Source organism: Natrix helvetica (genome assembly GCF_964273705.1).
Source record: "Natrix helvetica genome assembly, chromosome: 2".
Taxonomy (NCBI): Eukaryota; Metazoa; Chordata; class Lepidosauria; order Squamata; family Natricidae; genus Natrix; species Natrix helvetica.
In genome coordinates, this window is record NC_138552.1 from 108,016,268 (window position 1) to 108,041,533 (window position 25,266).

General features: G+C 37.9%; 2 protein-coding genes across 2 annotated transcripts in view; one reads left to right on the plus strand and one right to left on the minus strand.

Annotated features, from left to right (window-relative positions):
* The first annotated feature begins 1,350 nt into the window (after positions 1–1,350).
* POLR2B (RNA polymerase II subunit B) lies at positions 1,351–24,771 on the plus strand. Its single transcript, XM_081940473.1, has 25 exons — positions 1,351–1,518; positions 2,701–2,773; positions 3,237–3,387; positions 4,929–5,041; positions 5,190–5,409; positions 5,965–6,123; positions 6,837–7,001; positions 8,654–8,850; positions 9,694–9,813; positions 10,989–11,175; positions 12,645–12,788; positions 13,581–13,720; positions 13,811–13,922; positions 14,323–14,477; positions 16,280–16,478; positions 16,604–16,772; positions 17,745–17,841; positions 18,245–18,339; positions 18,691–18,941; positions 19,036–19,125; positions 21,262–21,369; positions 21,836–21,949; positions 22,041–22,201; positions 23,203–23,398; positions 24,509–24,771. The coding sequence occupies exons 1-25, from the start codon at positions 1,500–1,502 to the stop codon at positions 24,596–24,598; spliced, it is 3,525 nt and encodes a 1,174-aa protein (XP_081796599.1). The 5' UTR covers positions 1,351–1,499; the 3' UTR covers positions 24,599–24,771.
* The window catches only part of IGFBP7 (insulin like growth factor binding protein 7), a 33,707-nt gene continuing 33,202 nt past the window's right edge, over positions 24,762–25,266 (minus strand). Inside the window, exon 5 of the mRNA XM_081940494.1 lies at positions 24,762–24,941. Within this exon, the coding sequence (XP_081796620.1) occupies positions 24,922–24,941 (20 nt within the window). The 3' untranslated portion in view covers positions 24,762–24,921. The remainder of the gene's footprint in view (positions 24,942–25,266) is intronic.

A 25,266-nucleotide genomic window follows, 5' to 3' on the forward strand; every position in this document is an offset into this window, starting at 1 on the left:
TATAACATGGCAAAATATAAGGCAAACCTCGACCGGGCAAACAGCAGCATTTGACAGCTGACAGACCTTTTTATACTAGAGCAGTCAGCCGCTGAACCAATAGAATGGCTGCATTCTCCCACCAGCTGGCTGCTCGCGTCTCAACCAATCAGGGGCCGGTAATGATAGTCAATGGTGTCGTAGCCTCAAGGACTTAACAAAATCAATCCAGAGTTGTCACTCAAAGCATAAATAACCAGGCACAAATTATCCTACTTCGGACACATTGTGCAAAGACCTAACTCCATAGAAAAAGGCTGTGATGCTGGGAAAGGTGGAAGACAAGAAGAGAATAACCATCAGCATGGTGAATGTGTTAAGTTACAGTGGCAATGAGTGTACCAATTGGGAGACTTGAAAGAACAGGTTAGGGACAGATGTCATGGGGAAAATCTATTTGGTTTCTAGGATTGAAAATGACTTAATGGCACATAATCAACCAATACTGGAACACACACAAAACTCTTTTTTGCAGCTACTGATCCACAACTGAATCAGAAATCTATGACCAACAAATTCAGATGTAAACATTGCTTGAAAACAAATTTATTTTCAAACTGTGTTCACTTATTTAGGAATAACATATTAACCGTATACTCTACTGCATTCCACAGGAATGCTTCTCTTAAGCAAATGAGCACGTTGGGTATCTTAAAGAGCATTAAAACGGTTGCTGTTCTTGAAGAAGTGTACAATTCCATCTATATTCAAATTATTCCTAGATCAGTAACGGACTGGGAATCAATAACTGTCTGTGTGACCCATTAGATATTTTTGCCTCCAGTTAATGAATTCAATGACTATTATTTTTTAGGAGAATTTTGTAAATGCAGTGAATTACTGTTAAGGATATATTATGGAAGACAGGGAGAAAAATAAACTCTTGAAATAGCTGCACAAATACTATATTTTTGAAAACCTCCAAAACAAAACATACTTGAGGCTGTAGCAAATGCCCATCTGTGTGAATTGTCACCTGCCAAACCAGGGCGGCATTCATTTGCATGAGATACTTTGCTTTTTACCGTCTTTTAACAGAGAAATCCTAAACCAAACCATAAACCAGAAAACCTGTCTACCGCGATTCTTGCTATCTTTGCACACAACAGTGCATATTAGAAGTGGGGGGGGGGATGTTTGGACCCTATGCAGCCCGTCCTCGGATTACAATTCACGGCAAGGTCTTTCGCAAAGTAAAACTAGCCGGACAAGGGGAATCCCGCATGAAGCTCCACTATACGGCTAAGCATGCGCAAATGTTTTGCCGAAGGACCATAAGCCTTTGCACGGCCCTAATGGGAAAGGAAATGAGGTTTTGAAGCGATAGGAAGTAGCCGAGAAACGCGAGCTCCGCGCAAGCGCGATAATAATCCCGTGCCTCTGTTTCAGAAGTGAGCCGTCTTGGTGGCGGCTAGTATCTTGCTTGTATTCGTGACTAGCCGAGAGGAACCTTTGCCAAGATGTATGATGCGGACGAAGGTGAGTCTCTTATTAAGGCAGCTGTTTGGAGAAGGGAGCCTTCGCCTCTTTGAGGCGGGGAGGCTTTATTCCATATCATTTCTGGCTCCTAAAACTGTTCTGTCTGTTTGTTTTCTTGGTGGCATCCGAAGTTACCTGCTAATAATTAGCCTGGCTGCTTTTTAATCAATCCATACTGTTAAAGATGGTGGGGGATCCGAAGGATTTCGTTTAGCTTATTGCAAGTATTATGATAAGTTCTAATCAGATCAGGCCGATATTGATGGCTTCTCCGTGCTTTTAGGTCGGAGGAGGACAGTGTAGAATTGGTCCAAGTGGATGTGGAATGGATCTCATTGTTAGAATTATAATGCAATATAAGTGAGGACGTTTGAATAAGAGCCATTGTTCAGCCTCAGGTTAAACTGGATATTTTAAGTGTATTTCGGGAGAACAAGTCAACTTCAAACCCCAGTATACGAAGTGTCTTTGTTTCAATGTATAGTGATACAAAATATATCTAATTTTTTTCAGTTAAGACACGCTGCAGTTCAATGACAGTGTGGCATTTTCTGTGCCTGCTGGCTTGTAGGGTTTCATTTTTAAAACGTTTAAATTATCTCGCTGATATGTAATACATACAGTTTACAAAATATAAGCGCATCTAGAAAAATGATATTTGGTGCAGATATTTGAAGGCTGTTGTTGTGGGATTTATCAGTTAACATGCATAGTTTTTTTTCAGTCACTAGAGATCAGACCAGAAACAAATCCAGCATTTATTTTCAGTTATTTGGTCTTGCTGTGATTTTTAATCTGTATTAGACATTTTTGCTTTCGCAGACAAATGCAGAAGCAATGGTTTGAATATGTCCCATTGTTACATGAAATTTATTCCTAGATAATTGTAGGACATTTTTTTTTACTCCTGTAAAAAAAGAAATTTTAAATTAGAAGTTAAATTATGTAATATAAAAGTAATAACTCAGTAGTAAAATATAAGGTAAATAATTTATAAAGATATCTTAGATTCTGCTTCCGTACCTCTGCTCAAGATAATTGAAAAACGGTTACTATTTTATTGTCCAGAGATTTTAGAAGTAAACATCAAAAATAATACACTGTTAGCATTAAAAATAACTCTCTGCAAAGGGTTAAAAAGATGCTGTAGAAGTTCCTTACCTCCCCCTTTTTTTTAAATAGATATGCAATATGATGAGGATGATGATGAAATCACTCCAGATCTGTGGCAAGAAGCATGCTGGATTGTCATCAGGTAACATTTCATACTAAAAATATAAAATGAAATACACTATATATATAATACACACGGGCACACACCCACACCCATGGGTGTGTGTGTGTGTAAATGTGAGAAAGTAAGGGCTAGGATAAAGTGAATAGGATTACTTCTTGAGTAAATAAATGTTTTATCTCCTGCCAGTGTAATGAGGAAGACATTGTTTGAAGGCTATTAAAAGTAGAATATATATTTTATATCTTGGCAATATAGATACAATTTTTACTGATCCATTCATTATATTTGTTGGACAATACATCAAATTCAAAAGAGTTGTTGATTGTAAGTTATAACTTAAAGCAGCTGCTAGTAAAAATTTTAGATAGCAAGATGCGTTTTTCTCTTATTTCATATAGGTGGAAGCACTTCTTTTTTGATTGTCTGTGCTATGATAAATATTGAATCTAAATATTGACTGGCTCTAAAATATTTTCCAAAGCTCCTACTTTGATGAAAAAGGTCTGGTTCGACAGCAACTGGATTCTTTTGATGAGTTCATTCAGATGTCTGTGCAAAGAATTGTAGAAGATGCCCCACCAATTGATCTACAAGCAGAAGCTCAACATGCTACCGGTGAAGTAGAAGAACCAGTAAGAGACTGTTCTGTTTTTAAAGATAGTGTGAAACACAAGTCGCTATTTGTCAACAGCCAATTGTTGTGTATCCTAAAAGAGCTAGTTGAGAGTTTTATAATAGAAGAATAAATGTGTGGTCTGAATAAGGAAGTATATGTTTGCATTTTGTTTTGTTTTTTAATCTCAGTGGGCAGTATGCTACGCAGCGTATTAACATTTATTTAAAATATTTCACCTTGTTATTTCACTTCAGAAAAAAAATATCTGAAGGGGACTGCAGCATATTAGTTACAAAACAGCAAAGAAATCTTGCACCACATATCCAAGCATATCCACACACATACATACTGCTTCTCATCAAAAAAATAAAAATAAAATCTGGGTGATAAATTATAAGCAAACAAGAATAGTTTCTATAGATAGTCCTCTACTTACGGCCATACATTCAGTAGTCATTTGAAGTTATGACTGCTGAACACAGGTATTTATGACCTGTACTAAAGTTATGGGTGCTGCATTGTCCCTACAATCATGTGACAAAAATTCAGGTGCTTGGCAATCAACCTGCCCTTACAACCAACTGCAGGGACATTATAGCTCCCCTTACCTACCTATTCCGCATCCTGCCCTCCTGGGTTCCTTCGGCCTAGTTCCGACCCACCTCGGTCTCCCATAAGCTTTCGGACTGCTTTTTGCACCACTGGGTCCCTCACCCTTGGGTTTCTCCCACTCCATCACACCTGCCTCGCTCTACTTCTTCTGAAGATCGCCTTTCCCAAGGAGTAGCAGCTGATGTGTAATGCAGACTTCCTATATAGAAGCTGTGTGGTGCCATCCCAGAAGCAGGCACCATTTTGGAAACAATCACAGTTCTCACAATCCAAGAATTGTGATTGTTCCCAAAATGGTTCCTGCTTCTAGAATGGCATGAGGCAACCTCTGTATAGATCAGCTGCTTCTCTTTCTAAAAGGCAATTTCTGATTTCAATTTTAGGTTTCTCTTTGGTTTCTTTTGTTTATATTAATTATCTTCCTTTTAAAAAATCTTTAATGAAATGTGAATATTAGAAAAGCAGATGTAATATGTTATTGTTAGGCTGTCCAATGTGACAATATAGCTGTAACATATTACACTAGTTGTAGTTGCAAGGCCAACTTCATAGGTAACCCACAAGCAGAGATATTGTGGTGGCCCAGTTTAAGATTGTCAGTGCATGTATTATTGCAACCAGATTATTGCTATAGAAAATGGACTAATCCAGGCTATGAAAAGGCACTTCTTGCTACAGAGGTTGCTTTTTACTCTATCAGCAGTAACAGTTTAAGGAGCAACTTCCAGTTATAGATCCATTCCTTCATCCAAAGCAGATGATGTAATCTCCCAAATTCGCAGAGAATGTAATTAGCTCTCTCTCATGTTCCTTTTTGGTCAAGATTCACCTTCAGTTTCTTGATCCTCATCAAAATGTTCGCATAGCTTCTCCTCACTTCATATATTTGATAAAGATGCTGCTGGGTGTGATGCCTAATGGATGTTGTGCTTATGTTATTTTCAGCCACGTTATCTTTTGAAATTTGAACAAATTTATCTGTCCAAGCCTACTCATTGGGAAAGAGATGGTGCCCCTTCACCTATGATGCCAAATGAAGCCAGACTCAGAAATCTGACGTAAGAGCTGTCTACCTCTATTATTTATTGAACAAACAAGGATTGTATAATTATTGGAAGAACTGTGCAGTGGTACAAAATAATCTTTATTATATTGGTATTTAAATGATTTGAGAAGATAAAACAGACTGTACATTTTCTTCCAAAGGTATTCTGCACCACTCTATGTGGATATAACTAAGACAGTTATTAAGGAAGGAGAAGACCAGTTGCAGACACAACATCAAAAAACATTCATAGGAAAAATTCCAATCATGCTGCGATCCACGTACTGCCTATTAAATGGTTTGACTGATCGTGATCTTTGTGAACTGAATGAATGCCCTCTTGATCCTGGGGGCTATTTTATTATTAATGGGTCAGAAAAGGTAAGGTTTAGGTATATTCAGCAAGGAAGCATGAATAAGAATCTTTCATCTGCTTGCTATATCATAGTTTCAGTTCCTTTTGAACATTCATCTTTACATTTAAATTTAGAGGGTTTTTTTTTCTTCAAAAGATTATTAAAAAAAGAGTCATACAGTATTTTTTGATTAACAATCTGGTCTATATTGAATTATAACCTGGGCATTTAAAAATTACAAAATATGTGAGGAAGGTGTGAGATTTTCAGCTATTTAACAAATACAACAAACACAAAGGTTTTGTTGAAACTGTTTTGGTTGAAACAAAATAGATTGTTTTGGTTTTTTTAATGGAGATTGGAACTTAGAATTCTTTGTATCATGCCTGTTCTGTTATGGTTTTTTTTACAAATGAAAATAATAATATAAATATAATCAATCATAATCATAATAATTATTATGTGTATCATGACTTCCAGCAACTCTGTATGTTTGTATAGTTTGAAGCATTCCAAAAGACAGTAAAATATTTAGCTATTAAACAGGGTTTTTTAATGCTTGTTTATATTCTGCAAACAGGTTCTGATTGCTCAAGAGAAAATGGCTACAAACACAGTATATGTGTTTGCAAAGAAAGATTCTAAATATGCATACACAGGAGAATGCCGTTCTTGCCTGGAGAACTCCTCTCGACCAACAAGTACTATATGGGTTAGCATGTTGGCCAGAGGTGGGCAGGTGAGAATTTTTAATTCATAATTTTCAATTCTTAAAAAAAAACTTTAAAAAAACCTAGGGATTGATAAATGAATAGAGTGATCATCCTTCTGTCTGTATTGTGCTTGTCTTGATTTGTCAAGACGTAAGATTTATTTCATTCTTGCAGGAGTGAAATATGCAGACCAAGATCAAAATCCAGTCAGTTAGAAATCCTGTTGGATCTCCCAGAGTCTTTCCCCACCTTCATGGGACTATTTTGCTTGGTGTTTTTTTTTTAAAGATCTGTGGGGAGATGTTTAAGAAAATTGGGTGCTTTAAGCCCATTATATTCTTAGAGACTCTATTTGCAAATAGGGAAAGCTACAACAATTTCTGAATTGTGTGTGAGAGTTATCTATATATCTTTGACCTGGGCATGGACAAAAACTGCATTGGTTACTCTTGTGGATGCTTTGTGGTGACTTGGATGGTAGGAGCCTGACTATTCTTGTCTTGCTGGACCTTATAATGATCTTGGAAACTGTTAACTATGCAAGGGTTAGAAGTTGGAGATGCATTTTTCTCTGCTCAACTTGAGTTCACAGGTCCAAGGGATTTGGGTGTGTGTGTGTAAGGGAGAGAGTTGACAAGAGATCCAACTATTTTTTTAAAAAAATTGCAATGCATTTGAAAATTATCAAATATTGCCTAACAGTTTGATGGCATAGATGTTCCGTTTGTTCTAACTTTAGGGTGCAAAGAAGAGTGCGATAGGTCAACGTATTGTGGCAACTTTGCCATATATCAAGCAGGAAGTGCCCATCATTATTGTGTTCCGTGCATTAGGGTTTGTATCTGACAGAGACATCTTGGAGCATATAATTTATGACTTTGAGGATCCTGAGATGATGGAAATGGTAAAGTACATGCTTCTATATATTAATTGCTAAATTAGATTAATGTATATTTTTAGATTATGCTTATTAAACTCCAAAGCAAATTGAACTGCATGCAGTTTCTAGAGCAGTGGTTCTCAACCTTCCCAGTGCCGCTACCCTTTAATACAGTTCCTCATGTTGTGGTGACCCCCAACCATAAAATTAGTATCTCAATTCCTAAGACCATCGAAAATATGTGTTTTCCGATGGTCTTAGGCAACCCCTGTAAAAGGGTCATTCGACCCCCAAAGGGGTCCCGACCCACAGGTTGAGAACCACTGTTCTGGAGGAAGGAATCAACTATGTCTTAGAGAATAAAAGGATGATAGTAAAGAAGAGCGAAGCAGACCATCAGTTCTTTCACTGCCATGTGGTCAAGGCATGTATAGAATCATGCATGAGGAGGATGCCATGGCCAAATGACAGAATGGCCTAAGAGTTGGAAGTTGGACAGTTAATTGAAGAGTCTTGTGAGGCCTCTAGAGGTGTGGAAACTTAAAGGAGGCAAGCAGCGTTGTCATTCAGAAACATTCCCAATGCACCTTTGACAGACAAGATACAGGGCATCAGCAGTCCAGAAGTCTGAAATAACTTCATATTGATGAGAAGGAGCACTAATAAAGCATGATTGGCCAGTTTGAAGAATGACGTCCATTGATGCCAGAATGGACATGCAGGATGGCAGAAAATCAGATACAACTATCGTTTAACTGAACACAACCTATTCCATCACAGAGAATGTATGGCTGAAGCTTGGTGTGCAAAGGATTAGGAGGAGTTCATTCATTAGACAGTCTTGTCTTCCTTATAGAAACAGGAAATCAGAGGAGATGAGTTTCATGTTCTAATATAAAAAATGGAGCAAGAGAATGCAGCGCCTGACATTCACAGCCAGCATAATACTGCCTCTTTCCTGCTTCACAGCATTATTTTGAGTAGTGTCATGTGACTGGCCTCAATAGACATTTGGATGGCAGCTCTGGGATGCAGCCACCTATGTTTATAAAGACTATAAAGTACAGTATATAGATCCTCTTCAGACACCAACTTTGTTCACAAAGAGGCTATATAGCTCTTAACTGTTAGCTTCTCCTCCAAGAATGGTAGTTGGACTTATTCCAAAGTATCTTTTTGGTAATTGGAAGATGGACCCTACACTCCTACTCTAAGACAGAAAGAGAGTTTCTTCACTGTCCTATGCATCCTTTACCAGTCACAGTGTGTTTGAATGAAATTTAAGGGATGAGCCAAATCACATTGAACTGAAGTCAGCTGAAGTTTGCTTTATGGAACAGGAAGAAATCCAAAATCCTTACTTTCTAGTAGAAGAGGTAGAATTAGCTCTTACTTGTTCAGTTCTTCTTCTTGTGATCAGAAAGGTACTTCACTTTACTGTAAGGTATAAAGTACTTTCAACTATAATTTCCTAATTTTGCTTTAGAAACTTAGATATTACATAATGTTATCCTTATTTGTGACCATTGATAAACTTTTGTTTCACATGCAGGAAACATGCTAGAAGTTGTTGACTTTTGACTATTTTTGTGCATCTTTATTTAATGATGTATTTCTAAATGCCAAGGAGTTCCTTAAAGAAGGTAACTCTCATTTTCTTTTTATATGTGCAATAGGTTAAGCCTTCTTTGGATGAAGCATTTGTGATTCAGGAACAGAACGTTGCGTTGAATTTCATTGGTTCAAGAGGTGCAAAGCCTGGTGTCACTAAAGAGAAGAGAATCAAGTACGCCAAAGAAGTCTTACAGAAAGAGATGCTTCCACATGTTGGTGTCAGTGACTTCTGTGAAACTAAAAAGGCTTATTTTCTTGGGTATGTATTGATAAAGAATACTATCCATGTAAATGTATATGTGCTCATATTGGCTGGGGATTATGGCAGTTGAAATCAACATGGGTAAAATGCTCCAGGTAGGGGAGATTCATATTTGCAATACCTGTTGGTGGGAAAAATGATAAAAATGGAACATCTTGCTGCTTTGGGAGAGAGTATTTTATTTATGGGCCAGTGAATTTGTAAAGTTCATTTACTGGCTCAGTGTGATGCAATGAAATGCTGTCTTAAACTCAACTAGTGTTTTATTACGAATGAAGGCAAATGTATGTGTCCCAGGATAATGAGGCCAAATTGAATTTGGGTCGGTCACTGGGATCAGTGCTTTATTGGTTATTTATTATTTTATTATTTATTTATTTAAGTGCAGGGGGTCAAAGGTACAGTGGAAAGTTTCTGAATGAATTATGCTGTTGGGGGGACCTCAGTATCAGAATTTCTCTTTATTCCATTTATTTATTGTAGTTTATATAGTGAAATGAAATAGCATTTCATTAATATTTTGGAAAGAAAAACTGATCTATTTACAATAGATTTTTTATAAGATAAATTAAAGGTTCCTGAATGATTGTACAGATATTCTGGGTTTTGTTATCTACAAAAAAACAAAGTTGAATTTTGCTAATTACAGCTTTAAAACTGTTGGCAGCAAATTTAAATAACATGCAGTGAGATACTTGGGATGACAATTTGATTTTCTGAATAGATGATGGATTGGGCAGATTCCTTTATTGGGAGTAAATGGCTGATTTGTATTATGTACACAATCCAGAAACCTACACTTCTACCTTCCTGTAATCTATGTCAATCACTGTTTCTCAGGTACATGGTTCATAGATTGCTGCTAGCAGCCTTGGGGAGACGGGAACTAGACGATAGGGATCACTATGGCAACAAGCGGCTTGACCTGGCAGGACCATTGCTTGCTTTCCTCTTCAGAGGGTGAGTACATGTAGTCCAGGGGTGTCCAAACTTGGCAACTTTAAGACTTGTGGACTTCAACTTCCAGAATTCTGGAAGTTGAAGTCCACAAGTCTTAAAGTTGCCAAGTTTGGACACCCCTGATGTAGTCATTATTACTTTAGATTGGCTAAGTGCACTGCACCTTTTTGAAAAGTTATGTGTAAAAATATACATATTTCTCTGTAGACTATGATGGCCTGCAGGATAATCTGTTTATAAGAGATGGGTGATGGTTAAATGTGAATTGAATAAAAAAAATGATTGACTGTTATGAAAGCTGTGCAAAAGAAATATATTAAGTTGGTTTGATTCTAGAACATTGTGAGAGAAATATATGAAGGAACAATGAATGGAGGACAGAAAAGTCTGGGAATATCATGGGTTAGCTGAAATTACGGTAATGCCTTCAAAGAGAGAGAAAATGTCAGGTTTAGAGAATAAAAGGCAATATATTGATAGTGCATGGAAGCAAGCTGGTTTGCAAGGACAGAATGGTATAGAAAGCTATAATTAATAGTGTATTTGTAAACTAATATTAATTTCCTTTTCCTTTATATCTTGCCCTTAGTGTTTTTGCTTTCTACTCTTTTTTCCCTTCCTTGCACAAATATTGCTTACTCTGAAAGAATAGAATAATGCACGTTTTAAGGATTGTTGACTTTATATCCAATAAAATGTTGAGACCCTTTAATTTTGCATTAACTGTCAGACCAATTGAAATTATCATGATTACTGAAACGCATTGCTCTTCTAGACTATTTGAAACAGTTCTCAATTCTTCTTTTTAAATAGTGCTTGGATAATCAAGGAGACAGAAAATAGTGGAAGACATGAAAGATTTTGCTTATCAATCTCGTCTTTTACTTAATGTGTTTTTTTGAAACATAAACTGTTTTTTCCCCAAATGCTTCATTGTACAATGTCAGGATAATCATATTGATAGTATCTGAGTGATTTACATGTTCTGACATAGTTGAAAAGTTTATTCCTCTGGTATCCATCCTGAGAATGTTTGTCCTGTTGCAACCTGGTTTCAACTGTGCCTAATCTTTTGCAAATAGAGACCTTTTGGCTTGGTATTGTATGTGGAAGATTATGGGGAAATATGCAAAATTGCACTTATTGTTATTCAATGTTTCTGTTCCCCCAAACAGAATGTTTAAGAATTTGCTGAAAGAAGTTAGAATATATGCCCAGAAATTCATTGACAGAGGCAAAGATTTTAACTTGGAATTGGCAATTAAAACAAGGATTATTTCAGATGGTTTGAAATATTCATTAGCAACTGGCAACTGGGGAGATCAGAAGAAAGCTCACCAGGCTAGAGCTGGAGTATCGCAAGTAAGTGTATTGCCTGTTGTGTGAAAGTGTGTGTTTTGTTTTAGATACTCCTGCTATTCAAATTTAGGTTCTTTAAAGTTATCAGCTCAGTAGAGACATGGCTATATCACCTGAATTCTTTTTAGAGAATGACAGAAATTCTAACTGGCTGAAGGGTTGGCTGAAATATAAGGATACTCATTTTATTTTCCTTATTCTTTCCTAAATAAATAGTTCTTTACCTGCCTTGTTTGCCCCATTTTCTGCCCAGCCTTCATTTTATTCCTTCTACCTTAGCTTCTCTTCTCAGTATCTTAACCCTGAGCCACCCTCTTCCTCAAACAACAGCAGTCCTAATTCTTTGGCATTAGATTATTTGTTTCCAAATGGATCTTTTATCCAAAATGTTCTTAGTACAGTTACACTGTATAGCTTCCTTGTGCCTCTTCCTTCCCGCTTAGTACATAAAATAATCTCTTTTATTGCAGATATTTAGTGCATAGGTGGAAGGAATAAATGATATTTTAATCCACGGGGAAGAAACTTTTTAAAAATTCAAACTTCTAGATTTGCCCATCTTTCACATTGCAGATAATGGTTGAGGCTCTCTGATTTTTATGATCATTCTCGGAGTGCCCAAGAAATTTGCTACAGTTATAAAAGAATTGTAGAATGAATCTTATCTGGGTGAGGAAAATTAAATGTAGCTGAGGAATTACAGTGTTAAGAGAATAAATCCTTTAAAAATAAAATAAAATTGCACTTTTAAAGGATTTCAGTAAATTTCTACCCGCGAGAATAATTAGATTTTGTTCTTTGTTAAAAGTGCCCATTCTTTGGTCCTTTAATAATTCAGAATTAAACTATGCTTAATTAGATTAGTAAAATATGGTGCTCAAATTATATGTGATAAATATTGTAAATAAAACTTCTGTAATTATTTATTAAGAAAATTTATATGGCTACCCAGCTCACTCTCAGTGACTCACTGTCAGTGACATATTCCTCATAGTTGATAACATAACTTTTAGACCTTATAGTAGTGATGGCAAACCTTTTCGGCATCAAGTGCCAAAAAGGGAGTGCGCTCATGCTCGTCGGGGCCGTAACCTGGAAGTGGAGCAACCAAGGGGGCATATGTGTGCCAGAAAATGAACTTCCAGTTTCCAGCAGGCGTACGTGCACCAGCCAGCTAGTCTTCTGGTTACTGCCACGCATGTGTGCACGATGATCAGTTGGCCGGCGCGCATGCTCACGCCGGAAAACAGAAGACCAGCTCTTCCAAGTTCCAGGTCACAAAGGCCAGGTGATCGTCACCCGCATGCATGTCAGAAACCCAGAAGAGGAACGGGTGACACCGCGCATGCCAGGCAACATGGTTCTATGTGTCACTTCGGGCACGTGTTCACCAGCACGGCTTTATAGAAACAATATATCGGTTTCGTATGTTATGAAAAGCCTAAAAATGTCCTTGATTGCATTTTTTTCAGGTATTGAATCGCCTCACCTTTGCTTCTACACTTTCCCATTTGCGACGCTTAAACTCACCTATTGGAAGAGATGGTAAACTAGCAAAGCCCAGGCAGTTGCACAACACTTTGTGGGGAATGGTTTGTCCTGCCGAAACCCCAGAGGTAATGCAAAGATTGTATTTAAGTGCCTCTATACCATCAGTGAATGGAATTTTCCAAAAAATTGGAGCTGTAAGGTTTTTCCCATGTGAATTAGGCTACTTTGCATAGGGTAATTTAGATTGCATAGGACAATTAGCCTAATTTTCATAGGCAAAATTGCTGTATAAATGATGCTTATAAAAATGCATGTGGGAAGGACAGCTTCCATGAAAGAGGCCTCCTTATCATTACCATCTTTTTCTGCGTATTTAGTTTTTTTTCAGATTTTTAAACATCTTCTCAAGTTAAAATTGGTTGGTAATGAAACTCAGTAAGTTAACGTGAAGGATTTGTGAACTGAGTTATCTGTGAACAGTGGCAAGCACACAAGGTACATTTATGGAAGAGCTGCAGTGAGTGTGGTATTACTATAAAGTAACTTAGGCTAGGATATTCCTTTTCTCCCATTTCTGCGAGAATCCTGCAGGTTTTTTTTTTAAGTGTTAGGTTTGTTCTAGGTTTTTGTCACACATTTCCTTATTATTTCTACAGTATCTTGAAACAGCAGGAATGTTTTAACAAACCAACTGCCCAAATTCAGGGCAATTATTACAGGATGGTCCACAAAATCTTTAAAAAGGGTTTCACAGGTCTTCAAAGGTCTTCCATCAAATGTGCCTCAAGATCCATTCTCATATAACAGTCTTGAGTCTTGTCTTAAATGTTATTATAATTATTAAATGATATTATAATTTCAAAAACTGCATAACAGAGCTTGTTAAGATTGAAAGCTTAGCCTGTGTGTGTTCTTAGGGTCATGCTGTGGGACTTGTGAAGAACCTTGCTCTGATGGCCTATATTTCTGTGGGGTCTCAGCCATCCCCAATTCTGGAATTTTTAGAAGAATGGAGTATGGAAAACCTGGAAGAAATCTCCCCAGCGGCAATTGCAGAGTAAGAACCAAGTACAATGTAATTCCATTAGCTTCTATATGGTTCACTCTAAAGCAGCAGCTTAACTGCTCTTTCTCTTTTTACCATAAGCGCCACAAAAATATTTGTGAATGGTTGCTGGGTTGGAATCCACAAAGATCCAGAGCAACTTATGAATACGCTGAGGAAACTGCGGCGGCAAATGGACATCATTGTATCTGAGGTAAATTTTGTTGTAATTCCAGCTGCCCTATAAAGGTGCTAACCTAGACCAAAAAATAAAATAAATAAAATATGTTGATCTAGAAAAAAGATTGGTGATTTAATTTAAATTCTATATACTTTTGATGAATTAAAACAGAGTGATAATCTCTCTGAATGCCGTGTGTGGTTCAGAATGTTCACCTTGACTCTTCAGCTATTCAATTGCTCTTATCTGACATCAGGATTGACTAATCGCTATTAAGCTACAAAAGCCTGCCTGAAGAGCACCATTTTCACAACTTGCAAAATGTTGGGGGGGGGGGGGGAGCATCTGAGAACATGGTGTTTCGATATTTTCAATCTGTCTGCGAAAAATGGCTAGTTGAAAGTGTTTATAAGAACTGTCTCTTCCCACGCAGGTGTCCATGATCAGAGATATCAGGGAACGAGAAATTCGCATTTATACTGATGCGGGTAGGATCTGCCGCCCACTTCTAATTGTGGAAAAACAAAAACTGTTACTGAAGAAGAGGCATATCGACCAGTTGAAAGAACGTGAATATAACAACTACAGGTGGGGTTATCCTCAAATGTTCTCCTTTTCTGGGATTTAGTACTTGTCTTTCCTCAAAGATACTTTTCATGGGAAGAGAAGAGAAAATTCCAGGCATTCATTGGAAGGGTCATTAGCTAAAGAAGGTGCATAACCAAGCAAATTCAGCTCTGGAGATAATTGTGTCTGCTAAAATATTATGTGGAAATGAGCAGGACTTGAAAAGAGTGGTTACGTTATTGAGGCCTTAAACTAAGGGTCCAACTCATGCAATAGCACTTAGATTTAAATACTGCTTCACAGTGCTTTACAGCCCTCTCTAAGTGGTTTACAGAGTTAGCATATAGGCCCCAACAATCTGGGTCCTCATTTTACCCACCTCAGAAGGATGGAAAGCGAGTCAACCTTTAGCCTGATGAGATTCAGTTTGCCAAACTGCTGGCAGCCGGTGATCAGCAGAAGTAGCCTGCAGTACTCCATTCTACCTACTGCGACACCACGGCTCTATACAAGAAGTGAATAAAGTCTTTCCTTCTGGGAACAGTTTTAGGAATGAGAAAAGTTTTGTCTGAAACGCTGGGCATTTTCTAGAGTGATTTGGCTTTGCTAGTACAATTCAAGTGCTGCTAGGAACAAGTCCTGCTACCATTTTGGATGGTATTCCTCTTGGATGTGGTAGAAAGCAGCTATTCTTACCTTGCGAAAAATAGTTCTTTTTCTTGCTTACATTTCTCCTCGTAATTCCCGTTCATTCATCAAAGCAACAAAGGTGTTTTTGAAATTCCTAGAGTTACTGTATGCTAAATATGAAAGTTGCAAAATACAGAAAATATATGTGAACTCTTGAATGTTACAGCACTTCCCTTTCCTATCTCTTTCCCAGGTTGCATTAGAGCAGGTGTGTGAAACTCAAGGTCCGCGGGCCAGATTTGGCCTGGTGGGTACTTAGATCTGACCCCTGTGACCACCCTGTAAACAGCGAAGGACCAGGCCATGGTGCCTCTTCCAGCGAAAATGGATCTCGGGAGGGGCACACGTGGCCCCCTGGGCTTTGTTTTCACTGGCAGAGGGATAGCAAAACGAACTCAAAACAAAACAAAAGCAGAAATGTTTCCCCTTTTGCATTTGAGCATCCAAGAAGAGACAGGGGAAAGAGGAAAGACAAAGAAAAAGAAAAAAAAAAGGGAAGAGAGCAAGGAAGGAAAGAGGGGAAGGGAGAAGAAAGAATGAAGAGGAAAGAAAAAAGAAGGAAGGAGATTATAATGAGAGAGGGAAGTCCTGCCTTAACTCTTGACCACCATAGGTGCCCCTGACATGAGTGACATCAAGCTGGCCCCCACCCCGCCGAGGTCAAACACAACCCTGATGCGGCCCTCAATGAAATCGAGTTTGACACCCCTGCATTAGAGATTCCCTTTTGCCACCATCTTTTGACAGCCAGATAGATCAATGGGTTCATCACAGATTCTTATGTTCAGAGTTGAGTGTGGACAATATTCAGTACACTTTATTTTTAGTGGGTTAGACAGCTAAGACAGGAAGTTTAAAAAGGGGCTGAATTCTAAGGAATCAAGAGATTGGTTTCTGCAGTATATGCATTAAGCAAAAACAAAACAAAACTGTAAACTAATGAAGGCATGGAGCAAATGCCTATTGTACCTGAAGGGACAAAATTAAGGGTAATATGATAATATGTGCATGCTTATACTTTTAGTTTTTCATTACATGGAACAATATGTAGTTTCTTGGAATTCAGATATAAATTGCCACGTTTGTTCTTAGAACTCTATGTAGTTGCATTAATTAAAATTAATTTTGTTTAGCTGGCAGGATTTGGTGGCCAGTGGTGTGGTAGAATACATTGACACTCTAGAAGAGGAGACTGTTATGCTGGCTATGACTCCAGATGACTTGCAGGAGAAAGGCGTGGCATATTGTTCCACATATACACACTGTGAGATTCACCCCTCCATGATTCTAGGAGTTTGTGCGTCTATTATTCCATTTCCAGATCACAATCAGGTTTGTTGGACTTTAGTTTATAGTATTTTAAATTAAGAGTTTATGATTTGATGGGATAATTTTATGCATTAATTTTGAAGGTTTTTTTTTTTTAAATCCTAACACATTTTCTCCTTTTTTAATAGTCTCCTAGGAATACATACCAATCTGCTATGGGAAAACAAGCCATGGGAGTTTATATCACTAATTTCCATGTCCGTATGGATACACTGGCCCATGTTTTATATTATCCTCAGAAGCCCCTTGTGACCACACGGTCTATGGAATATTTGAGGTTCAGAGAGTTGCCAGCAGGTATGGTTGCAAATTGCTGATTAGTGCAAATATTAAACCTTCCAAGTATAAAACCTCAACCTTTAAAGAAGCAACCCACTTCTTAAAGAGATATGCCAAAAGTGCCTTTTTTTAAAGCTAATATAAATATTTATTTCCGGAATACCAATAATGAATTTTCACTGAGATGTGGGCCTTTTTTTTTGTATTTGATATTTGTTAATTGATGATTTAGCAATAGCTGCTGTGTGATCTTAATACTGGTAGTGAGAAATTTACCTCAGTAATCTTTTTCCTATACCTTTAATCAATTAGGTTTCATTAATACACTAAAAAGCAGTGCCAGTTGTGTCTGGATCACAAAGGAAAAACATTACAACTTTGAAATATTTCTTAGCTTGCTCCTTAAATTAGCCGTGCTTGTTTAATATATTTGTCAGAGCATAGTACTTTTTGGCATAAGCTAGCAAAGCAATGGTCAAAACTGTAATTAGTATTCCTTAGATGCATTCTTTCTATTTCTGTATCTTGTTCATATCTACCTCAGTTATTGCTTGTATTTGGGTGTGCACATTCTTATTACATTTTGCACTGTTTGTTTTCCAATTTTAACAAGCATAAAATATTTATAAAAGTTTCAACTATGATCTAATTAGCCAGTTTTAAATTCTTGGAATGTTTATGTTCATGATGGTCCAGTCTTTAAATATAGATAGCAAATGAACAGGATTTGGAGACATTTCTGAAGGACATGGTTGAAGGAACTTGTGAAATTGTAAGCAAATTCCATACCTGCTCCAAAACCTATCTTCTGATGATAACAGCAAGCTATTACATAGGAGGTCACTGGGTGTGTTTGTATTCTCATCCCATCATACTGTAGAAAACAGCATAAAGTTACTGAGAAATTATAGCTTATTTTGCATTAATACTCAATCTGTAAAGTGAAAATAATGTGTGCATAATTGAAGTGTATTCTTGAATCTTTTACAGGCATCAACTCTATAGTCGCTATAGCTTCATATACAGGATATAATCAAGAAGATTCTGTTATCATGAATCGCTCTGCTGTTGACAGAGGGTTTTTCAGGTTTGGCTTATTAAATATTTCACATTGTGCCACATTTCTATTTCCCTATTAAAAAACTATTTCACATGCTTATAAGAAATAGGCCACTAGCTTTAAAGTATTCTTGGTATGCTCTTTGCAGTGTTCTGTTGTATCAAAGATTTCACTTCAATGGTTCTCTGTAGGTGTTAGTCATCAAATATTTTTTCTTTGCTTTTGTTGTCAGAAACTTACCTTTTTGCTACACTTTTAGATTAAAGGTTAGTTGTGGTGGTGGTTTTAGTCCATAGGCTTCCAATCTCCTGTGGATATTTTGCTAATGTATGTCAGCATGCTGCTGAAGAATGTTAGATCATGTCTCAACCTGAACTAAAAGAGTGCTGTCTGACTTGGAGCTGATGGTGTCACTTCTCTCTTCCATTAGATCTGTCTTCTATCGTTCTTATAAAGAACAGGAGTCCAAAAAAGGATACGACCAAGAAGAAGTGTTTGAGAAACCTAGTCGTGAAACATGCCAGGGTAAGAAATGGATAGTGACCAGGAATACATTGTGAAGACAGAGAGCGTAGATAACTGCTCCGTAATAGAATTTCCCAGGTTTCAGGTGTTTATGCTATTTGCAAAGAAGAATGTGATTTCAGAGGGGTTACAAGTGAGTGATCCTGCCTTACCTGTCATTGTCACTGAGTTATGCATATGTAATATTAGTCTAAAAAGGGAATCAAGCAGAAATGGATTTTTCTTTCTGAATTCAGAATGGCACTCGAGTAAAAACAAAATAGTATTAGCCTAGAAATGTTATCCTATTAGAAAAGGGGAACAAGCAGAAGCCCTGATTTGGAAGCACGTGATGCTTTCTTCTTTTCTCAGGGATGAGGCATGCCATCTATGACAAGCTGGACGATGATGGTTTGATTGCACCTGGCGTACGCGTCTCGGGAGATGATGTCATCATTGGCAAGACAGTAACTTTGCCCGAGAACGAAGACGAACTGGAGAGCACCAATCGCCGCTACACCAAAAGGGATTGCAGCACTTTTCTACGCACTAGTGAAACTGGTATTGTTGACCAGGTCATGATAACCTTGAACCAGGAAGGATACAAGTTTTGTAAAATAAGAGTAAGTATAGGAGTTGTGCAAATGTGTCTGCAAGACTAAATCCAACGTTTGTGAATAGTTCGTGCAATAAATTATTATTATTTTATCTCTCCAGGTACGGTCTGTCCGAATACCACAGATTGGAGATAAGTTTGCTAGTAGACATGGTCAGAAAGGTACCTGTGGTATCCAGTACAGGCAAGAGGTAAATGCCTCCAATTTTGTTTTTGATGTAGAGGATATCATGCTTAGCCGATTGGATTTGAAATAACCCCTTGGTTTTTACACTACTTAGAATATATCAGTTGCTTTATTGGTATTGTCAGAGGTGGTATTCAGCAGGTTCTGACTGGTTCTAGGGAACCGCTAGCAGAAATTTTAAGTAGTTCAGAGACCCCGCAAATACCACCTCTGACTGTCCCCGTCCTCACCTATTCTCCATGACCTGGATGACCGAGAATCTCCATAGACATTTAACTTTGCAACTAATGTGTGCAGTATCTCAGTCATGTGTTTACCACTGAAGTCAGTATGTGTTGTCCTGTGTGCCTGACCCATTTTTGTCCCTCCCATCAATACTTGCAGAGCAGATAGATTGCCTAAGTAAGCGCGCTCTTCCTGAGTTTCTTTTCTCCCCAGTGCTGCATCTCCCTGAAAAGTGCTAAGGCAAGTTTTTCAGCTGCTCCCTGAAGTTGAGGAAACATGAATCAGTTTCATACTAAGGGCTTTTCTTTCTTTCTTTCCTGGGAAATTGCATTCATGTGTCTGCTTATTCCCATATAATCCCTCTTCAATGAATGTATCGTATTTTTCAGAGTATAAGACGCACCTTTTTTCCTCAAAAAAGAGGCTGAAAATCTGGGTGTGTCTTATACACCTAATACAGCATTTTTTGCCTCCTGAAGCCCCGCCCCTTCACCAAAATGGCCATGCATACCCTTATGGAGGCTTTCAGAGAGCTCCTGGTGGCTAAGGAGGGCAGAAATGAGAGAAAAATTGGACTTTTTTTTTGCCCCCCAGCCCCCAGCAGCACTCTATAAGCCTCCATAAAGCTATGCATGCAATTTTTCTGACAAAAAAACAGGCCCGTTTTCATGAAACACGGGCTGTTTTCTGCTCGTTTTTGGGGGACCCATCCCCCCAGGAGCACTCTGCAAGCCCCCCCCCCGAGCTATTCATGCCTTTAATTTGAAAAAAACGGGCCAAATTTTTGCGAAAAACGGGCCATTTCTGGGAGGTTTGCAGAGTGCAAAAACTTTTTTTCTCCCCTTTTGGAAAGCTCTTTAACTGATTGATGAGAATTAGATTGATCAAGTGCTGTGTCAGCAGAAACAAAGTGTTAGGTGCTGCAAATTGTCAGCGATTTCCTTCTCCTACACATGGATAAATACACCTGGAAACATCTATCTACCTACCTACTCTCTCCCTCCCTCCCTCCCTCCTGTATTTCTCTCTCTCTCTCCCTCTATCTACCTACCTACCTACCTACCTATCTACTCTCTCTCTACCTACCTATCTACTGTATTTCTCTCTGTTTCTCTCTATCCCTCTACCTACCTACACACACACACTCTCCCTACCTACCTACCTACTGTATTTCTCTATTTCTCTCTCTCTCTCTATCCCTTTATCTATCTACCTAACTACTCTCCCTCCCTCCCTCCCTAATGTATTTCTCTCTCTTTCTCTCCCTCTCTATCCCTCTATCTACCTACCCACTTTTTTAAAAAAATTGCCTCTTCAAAACCTTGGTGCGTCTTATACTCCGAAAAATAAGGTAAATTCGAACATCCATTTTCTTGCTAAATATCCTAGTGCTGGGATGAGCAATTCAAAGGGTAGGGAGTGAGGGAAAGCAGATAGAACATTTGCCCTTTTTTATAGCTTCCTTGAGAGTCAAATTCTGGAAACTTTTCCTTCTCGTTGGGCTCTCAGCTGTTTAGGATTGTATCCTTGTTATAAAGGAAGTGTAAACTGAAGTAAAATCTTAAGCACAGTTATGGTCATGAGTTTTGATTTAAAAACCGATTTGCTTAAGGACTGATTTGCCAGTCTCAATTATGATTGTTAACAAGAATTACCTTTGCTCAGTGACAAGTCCATCTGCAGATAAGTCGAATTCCTTTTTTTTAGTGTATAATGGCACTTAAAACTCTCAACTTATCCATGAGTATGTACAGTATAGTAAATTCATAATTGATCAAATACCTGACAGAATAAAGAAGTTGTACAGTTTATTTTGTGACTTATATCATGCAAAAAAAATCCAGCAGATTAAGCAAACTATAATCAAGAAAAAATGGTGCTGTGGAAAATGATTCTGATCTGTTTTCATTTTTAGGATATGCCATTTACCTGTGAAGGTATCACTCCTGATATAATTATCAATCCCCACGCTATCCCTTCGCGAATGACCATTGGTCACTTGATTGAATGTCTTCAAGGAAAGGTAGGTCTCGCTGCTTGGAACTGAGATATTCTCCATCATGCTCTTTTTCAGAGCTTCCAGGGACATCTCTGACTGTAGTATACCCATCCAAGGTTAAATCAGTTTTTATCTCTTGCAATCTGGAGCCATTTTATTTTCAAATTAAAAAGCTAACTCTCTGGGTCGTGGCGTTAATCTAGATGCTGGGGAAACACAATCTCTAAATTAGCATAATATGATTTAAAATTCTTTTAATGTTTAGTTTATGTTTACTCTTTTCTTCCTTCCTCCAAAGAAGTCAGAGTAAGTAGTACATAGTCCCCATTCCTCTGATTTTTGGCTTGCAGAAGCCCTTCAGTTTAAGTAAAGTGACTCAGTGAGCTCTACCCTTCAATGGGAGTTAGAATATAATCTTCCCAGTTTCATTTTAGACAGTTATTATGAGGAGTGGTGTAAAAATTGCTAGTCTTTGCTTCTCCTTTTCCAGGTATCAGCAAATAAAGGGGAGATAGGTGATGCTACACCTTTTAATGATGCAGTCAACGTGCAGAAGATTTCAAACTTGCTCTCTGATTATGGGTATCATCTGAGAGGAAATGAGGTAATCTGATACAACGGATGAGTGAGAAGTTTCATTCTGTCTGTTTCCTGCACTGATATGCTATTATAACAGGAGCAATTACTTTTTGCAGGTTCTGTACAATGGCTTTACTGGTCGCAAAATCACATCACAGATCTTTATTGGCCCCACTTACTACCAGCGGCTAAAACACATGGTAGATGATAAAATTCATTCCAGGGCAAGAGGACCTATTCAGATCCTTAACAGGCAACCTATGGAGGGTCGATCTCGGTAAGAAATAGATGCCCTTTTATTATGCTTTCCAATTTGTCTTTATTTCAGCAAAGTATTGAAGCCAGAGTCCTTAGAAATCTTACAAGAAAATGCCACTAGTTTCTGAGATTTCCCCGGGTCTTTTCATAGCTTTTAGTGATATTATTTGCAACTATGAGGGTTAGAAAAATAATAAGACCAGAAATGCCAGGAGCCCAGATGGGAGTGCTAAAATATATTGTTGAGAAATATATTGTCTTCTTTAATTATTTTCCTTAGCTTGTCTTGTATTGACAATGTGTATGGGTAGTACTTCTTTGGAGCTTCTGGTATGTTTTGTTTTTTTAAGACTTCATTTCATTAGGAGCATTTTTGGTACATGAGCTGGCTTCTCCACTAGTAGCTTCTTACATTAATTGGGGGCAGGAATAACGGGCAGCTCATAGATTGAGGATGGCTTCCTATTTTTATACTCTAACCATTCCCAAGTATAGAAGAACTTTTTCCCTAGCTTGCTTTAATGTCTTGCCTTCAGCACTTTTGGATGGTCGTTTCAAGAGGCTCCCGATTAACGAGCGGCTGTGCCCTTGTGACAGAGCCGAGGTTGAAACAGCGGAGCACGTCCTTCTATTTTGCCCTATGTATAGCGCAGACAGATCTAAGTTACTGTCTCTTCTTGAAATCGTCCCTTCTAGACCTAATGGCTGTAATTTGTTTGTATATTGCCTCGGAGATGTCTCCTCATACATCACCTCTCCGGTTTCCAAATTTTTCTTAAGAGCTGTAACCATTAGAGGAGAACGCTGTAACCTCTCTTAGTTCAGCTTTTGGTGACTGACTGCTATGATACTATGATCAATTCTCCTATGTCTCTTTTGTAGTAGTCGTGTTTTGGTCTGTGACCGTAAATAAAGCAATAATAATAATAATAACGGGCAGCTCAATTGGGTAGTTTTTCTAGATTGGAAAAATAAAGAAGTGAACATGATTTTTTTCTCCCCCACCCCACCCCACCCAAGCGATGGAGGTCTTCGGTTTGGAGAGATGGAACGAGACTGTCAGATTGCTCATGGAGCGGCCCAGTTCCTAAGGGAAAGATTGTTTGAAGCCTCAGATCCATATCAGGTTCATGTATGCAACTTGTGTGGGCTAATGGCAATAGCAAACACCCGGACCCACACCTATGAATGCAGGGGTTGTCGTAATAAGACACAGGTATGTAAAGAGGGTAGGAAAATGCTGCCCATTCCATTTCATCCTTCTCTCATTCTTTTAAATGTTTATCTTCGTCTCACCTTGAGGCACTAAAGTTATCCATCATGTATCCAATATAATCAGAGTCATTAGCTGCAGGAGGGAGAGCATAAAACTCTCCTATCTATTCAGAAGAGTTAGGAAAATTTCTGAAATAATGCCACTGAATTTTAAAAAGCTGAAAATGCTGTTCTCTTAAACAGTATTACAAAATGTCATTTTATTTTCCTGAACGTAATAATCTTTGCTTTTAAAGTGTGTCTTTAATACTTAAATTATGATGATGCCAAGTTCTACTTCACTTTAAATTGACATACTGTAAAATAGAGTTGTGTGTCTCTTTGTGTGTGCGTGAAAGAGAGAGAGATTCCAAACAATGGTTGGCTGGAGGTCAGGGCCCCTTTTAATGTACATTTCGATATCGTGGAACCCCTAATACTCAATGGTTGCATCATCTTTAAATCCTTCCTCCTCACCCAGGTTAGGAGGGTGTTGACATTGAAGAAATTGGCTTTCTTGTCTGCAGCATGCTGTACATAGAAGGTTTTCTGTCAGGCCCCAAGCCCAGAGAGGACACAATGAAATGCAATTAAGTTCAGTCCTCTATTTGCTTATAGCTAATAGACAAAATCTTGCCAAACTAAATCAACAACCTACTAACATACTAGTTATATCCCGTGAGATTCAACAGTGTGGTTACCCTGAACTTTTTTCCTCTCCTTTTCTACTTGTGCGGTCTCTTAATCTGTGCCTCTCTCTGGGAACGTTCTGTGTTGCCAGACTCTTCCTACATTGTTCCTCCAGGTGCATATTCCATCACACCTCTCCAGTGAAGCTTGGCCAGTACTGAGCAGTGCCTTTCTAAATTTTCTCACATTTCCCAACTTGTTCCCAAAGATGTTTTTATCACTGTTACTTTCACAGTCTTTGAAGCCTTTTAACAATTATTTCATGGTGCTCTTTTCTGAGCGTCCTAATCTGTGGGTTTTTTTAAAAATAAAGATATAGAATGTTTTCTGGAATGAAATGTTTTTGCTAACATAGGCTAATCTCTTCTCTTTTTCCCCCCAGATCTCTCTGGTGAGGATGCCCTATGCCTGCAAACTACTTTTCCAAGAACTGATGTCAATGAGTATTGCACCTCGAATGATGAGTGTGTAGCCTTCAAGCAATTCGTCTTTTCCTGAAATTCGTATTGCCTACTTTAAACTTCCTTTTTAAATGTCTTTTAAATCCCAACAGGTGTGGCGTTTTATTGGAAGGTTTTTTTCCCCCAGATTATGAATGTGTGAATTTCATGTTTTATGTAAATAGAAATAAAAGCTTTTCAGACATTCGCTTAATACTTTTATTGTAATTACAGCGAAAATAGTAGGAATTAAGGGACTACAGAGCCATGGCTGGTTGTGAGTTTTCAAAAAAAAATAAACTTGTTATAAATGAAAGGCACTGTTTTTCAATATGCAGTATATATGGTTCACCTTTTACAGCTCAGTACTTTCACCTACAAAGAAAATGAGAGTGCTTTAAGAACACATGTTATCCTTGAGATGCATTCCAGAGAAATGAGTTGCTATAGAAATAATCAAAGGTATTTCCTTGAAGCAGGAAAAATAGCAGAAATAGATAACAATTCCTTCTTCCTCCACAATTATTTCAGATTCATTTGAAATCATAGATAACAAGTAAGCAAACTTTCTTCGGTATTTGACTTTTTTTCAGAGGCTGCTGGTAGTAGGGAACATAAAAGGGATTCAGTGATACCACAAGATGGAGTAAAAATTTCATGGGAGATGGTTTACAATGATAAATAATACGTTAAGCCAGTT